General features: G+C 42.1%; 1 protein-coding gene across 1 annotated transcript; it reads left to right on the forward strand.

The window, feature by feature from the left end:
• The first annotated feature begins 579 nt into the window (after positions 1 to 579).
• On the forward strand, positions 580 to 3,483 carry LOC133257996 (intraflagellar transport protein 70A). Its single transcript, XM_061434366.1, has one exon. The coding sequence runs from the start codon at positions 875 to 877 to the stop codon at positions 2,867 to 2,869; it is 1,995 nt and encodes a 664-aa protein (XP_061290350.1). The 5' UTR covers positions 580 to 874; the 3' UTR covers positions 2,870 to 3,483.
• Positions 3,484 to 4,565: the final 1,082 nt, after the last annotated feature.

A 4,565-nucleotide genomic window follows, 5' to 3' on the forward strand; every position in this document is an offset into this window, starting at 1 on the left:
CTTGTTTACTTTGGTATTAGATAGGCCAATGTACATCATGGATGATCAATGGAGATGTAGGGGGATTGAGGAAGATTGGTTTCTTACACGTAGTGAAAGCTGGGGAGCCAGACCAATAGATATGGCCAAGATTAAACACTAACATCTACTCAATAATAACTGTTCTTTGTGGAGGGCGGAGGGAACACCTGGATCTAAAATTAAACGTCTTCCAGTACCAGATAATATTCACAAAACCATTCCCCATCGTTAACTTGCGGAAACGACAAAAATAAGAATTATCATTATCTACTGCATATTACTTAGAAAGTGTGCCAAGGCAGCTTAAAAAGAGAAGCTACTCTAATTCCAAAAGAATTCCGAAGAGATAGTCCACGTTTTCCTTCTCATTAAATTATAAAAACTAACCGACACCATGAGTATATATTGCAAAGTGTATGAGGCTAAAAACGTAAGGGGCTTCAGATCGCAAACCTTTCTTCCCCGAGCCAGAGACAGGTGACACAAAAGGCGGCCAGCAATTTTAATCAACAACACTAATGGAAGGCAAGAGGGTCCGTCCTTCAGAGACTACGCCTCCCAGCATGCAGCGCTGCACGTCCAGACGCCTGCGCGATCGGACCAGTGCCTGCCGGGAAGTAGAGTTTCCGTTTCGGAACTGCCCCGAGGCCTTTCGTCTATCTTCCCTGACTCACGACCTCCGCAGCCCGGAGTTCTCGGGGACTAACACAGTAATTTAAAATTTCACTTCAGTGATTCTTTTATATTCCTTCCGCAGTTTTCCCGTTGCCAAGTAATATCCGGACAAAAGAGTTTTCCGTTTCCGGTTGGCATGTTGCCTTGGTAACTGGGATGCACAGCCGCGGAGGCAGTTATGGCGGGGCTGGGCGGTGAGCCCATCCCCGACGGGGAGTTCACCGCGGTTGTCTACCGACTCATCCGGGATGCCCGGTACGCCGAAGCCGTGCAGCTGCTGGGCGGAGAGCTCCAGCGGAGCCCGAGAAGCCGCGCCGGGCTGTCGCTGCTGGGCTATTGCTACTACCGCCTACAGGAGTTCGCGCTGGCTGCCGAGTGCTATGAGCAGCTGCGCCAACTGCACCCGGAGCTGGAGCAGTACCGCCTGTACCAGGCCCAGGCCCTGTACAAGGCCTGCCTGTACCCAGAGGCCACCCGCGTGTCCTTCCTCCTCCTGGACAACCCCTCCTACCACAACCGGGTCCTCCGTCTCCAAGCCGCGATCAAGTACAGCGAGGGCGACCTGCCCGGGGCCAGGAGCCTGGTGGAGCAGCTACTGAGTGAAGGAGGAGAAGACAGCGGGGGCGAGAACGAGCTGGATGGCCAGGTCAATCTGGGTTGTTTGCTCTACAAGGAGGGACATTATGAAGCCGCGTGTTCCAAGTTCTCTGCGGCCCTGCAGGCTTCGGGCTACCGGCCTGATCTTTCCTACAACCTGGCTTTGGCCTATTTCAGCAGTCGACAGTATGCATCCGCCCTAAAGCATATCGTGGAGATTATTGAACATGGTATCCGCCAGCACCCGGAGCTAGGTGTGGGCATGACTACTGAGGGCATTGATGTTCGAAGTGTTGGCAACACCTTAGTCCTTCACCAGACTGCTCTAGTGGAAGCCTTCAACCTCAAGGCTGCCATAGAATACCAACTGAGAAACTATGAGGCGGCCCAGGAAACACTCACTGACATGCCACCAAGAGCAGAGGAGGAGTTAGACCCCGTGACCCTGCACAATCAGGCACTAATGAACATGGATGCCAGGCCCACAGAAGGGTTTGAAAAACTACAGTTTTTGCTCCAGCAGATCCCCTTTCCCCCAGAGACCTTTGGCAACCTGTTGCTGCTCTATTGTAAATATGAGTATTTTGACCTGGCAGCAGACGTCCTGGCAGAGAATGCCCATTTGACTTACAAGTTCCTCACACCTTATCTCTATGATTTCTTGGATGCCATGATCACTTGCCAGACAGCTCCTGAAGAGGCTTTCGTTAAGCTTGATGGCCTAGCAGGGATGCTGACTGAACAGCTCAGGAGACTGACCAAACAAGTGCAGGAAGCAAGACACAATAAAGATGATGAAGCTATCAAAAAGGCAGAGAATGAATATGACGACACCCTTGAGAAGTACATTCCTGTGTTGATGGCCCAGGCCAAAATCTACTGGAACCTTGAAAATTACCCAATGGTAGAAAAGATCTTCCGTAAATCTGTGGAATTCTGTAATGACCATGATGTGTGGAAGCTGAATGTGGCTCATGTTCTGTTCATGCAGGAAAACAAATACAAAGAAGCCATAGGTTTTTATGAGCCCATAGTCAAGAAGCATTATGACAACATCCTGAAAGTCAGTGCTATTGTGCTGGCCAACCTGTGTGTTTCGTATATTATGACAAGTCAAAATGAAGAAGCTGAGGAGTTGATGAGGAAGATTGAAAAAGAGGAAGAGCAGCTCTCCTATGATGACCCAGATAAGAAAATCTACCATTTCTGCATTGTGAATTTGGTGATAGGGACGCTTTATTGTGCCAAAGGAAATTATGACTTTGGTATTTCCCGGGTTATCAAAAGCTTGGAACCTTATAATAAAAAACTAGGAACTGATACGTGGTATTATGCCAAAAGATGCTTCCTGTCATTATTAGAAAACATGTCAAAACACATGATTGTACTTCGTGACAGTGTCATTCAAGAATGTGTTCAGTTTCTTGAACACTGCGAACTCTATGGGAGGAACATACCTGCTGTTATTGAGCAACCCCTGGAAGAAGAAAGAATGCATACTGGAAAGAATACAGTCACATACGAATCCAGAGAGTTGAAAGCTTTGATTTATGAGATTATAGACTGGAATATGTAGTAATGTCTAATGATGGCTTTTATCAAAATGGCTCTGATAACTTTATATATTTGCAACTCTCTTATCTTTGTCCTTTGGCGTTTTCACATTTGTTGTACATTGAAATTTGTACACTTGACAATTATAATGAAAATAATTTACATGTATCTTTTGAGAAACATCACAAAAGGAGTATAATAAAAAGAACTTGAACCCTAGAAAGATTTATGAAAAATTCAAAAGTGAATGAGGAAATGTGTCTAATAGTATTTGTAATGCCTACATCTCTCCTTTGTATCTTTTGTGTTTTGCTATACGCTGAAAAAATCCTGCACAAGAAGATTATATCCTCCAGGGACCAAGCACTGTCAAGTCCAGAACTCAGTTAATCTGGAGATTGATTTCATGTTATACTCCAACAATTTATCTTTGAGTAACATTAATTTGTAATGCATATGTTTTGCATAGATTTTAGTATGTCTTGACAGAATTTTCCAATACAATTGTAATGCTTTCTTTAACAAAAATTCTTTATATTCCAATTTTTTTTTTAACCTGCAAGATTTAGTAGGAAATTATACCATATCAAAACTATGGTGCTGTGGTATGGAGACAATAAACAACTGATAAATTTTCATGGTTTTCTTTTGTCCATTTGTTAATAATTTGAATATATGATGTTACTCCTTTCTTTAACTGATTAATAACACTTATTAATAAAGTTCTAAGATACCCTTAAAACTTGGTTTTTAATTCTTATTTCTACTTAGGACACATTAATACTGGACTTTATTTTTATGTTGTAACCTCTTGGAAAAAGAAAAATATTCTACAAAAAAAAAAAAAAAACTCTATTCCAATCACCCCATCAAAGTCTTCTACTCATACCATAAAATGTTATCAATGGATTCTGAAACCTTATGACATTTAATTTTCTACAAGCTACAAGAGCTTTATTATTTGTTTCCTCCACCCTTTATACCTTTGTTCTTTATAAAAGTGACTGGCGTGGCCACTTTACCTGGTTTAGAAAAAGTCAACAACGTTAGGTTGAATCATTGCTGCTTTTAAAAGTTTTCAACCTACAAAAACAGCAGTTCCCATGATTCAACCTAATAGCTCTCAATGAATGGTAGGAATTCCTACTATAATATTTCTTTTTTTTTTAATTTTCAGGGAGGAAAAAAACTAATGATACCCAGATGAAACATGCTGAGAATAACTGTGTAGCATGACATCTCTGGGTACTGAGGTTCTATATCTGTCTAAGAATTTGGCTCATTGTGAATTCTGCATGGGCTTGAAATTATGTCATATTTGGTCTGTTATATGAGCTAGTACCATTTATCCAGCTGATGGTTATGGCCCCATATTTGGAAGGAAATTCTGAAGGGATTATTAAATGAGTTTATATGTTGTACACTGTAGAAAATTTTCCATTTCCTTATGAAGTATAGATAGCATGCAGTTTCCTTGCTCAAGGAAGTGACTCCTTTCCAAACCTACTAGTTCCAAATAAGCTTCTGGAGCATGTTAAGAACGTGTTTTGCAGTTTCAGTTTTCCTGTTGCATGTTAACTTGGACAAACGATGTGCATACCTGCTGTTACTGAACTACTCCTGAAAGAAGAATGTGAATATTGGAAATAATACAGTCACATATGAATCCAGATAGTTAGAAGCTTTGATTCAAGAGATTATGGCTCCCCAGTGGAAAA

This window comes from Bos javanicus, chromosome 2 (genome assembly GCF_032452875.1).
Source record: "Bos javanicus breed banteng chromosome 2, ARS-OSU_banteng_1.0, whole genome shotgun sequence".
Classification (NCBI taxonomy): Eukaryota; Metazoa; Chordata; class Mammalia; order Artiodactyla; family Bovidae; genus Bos; species Bos javanicus.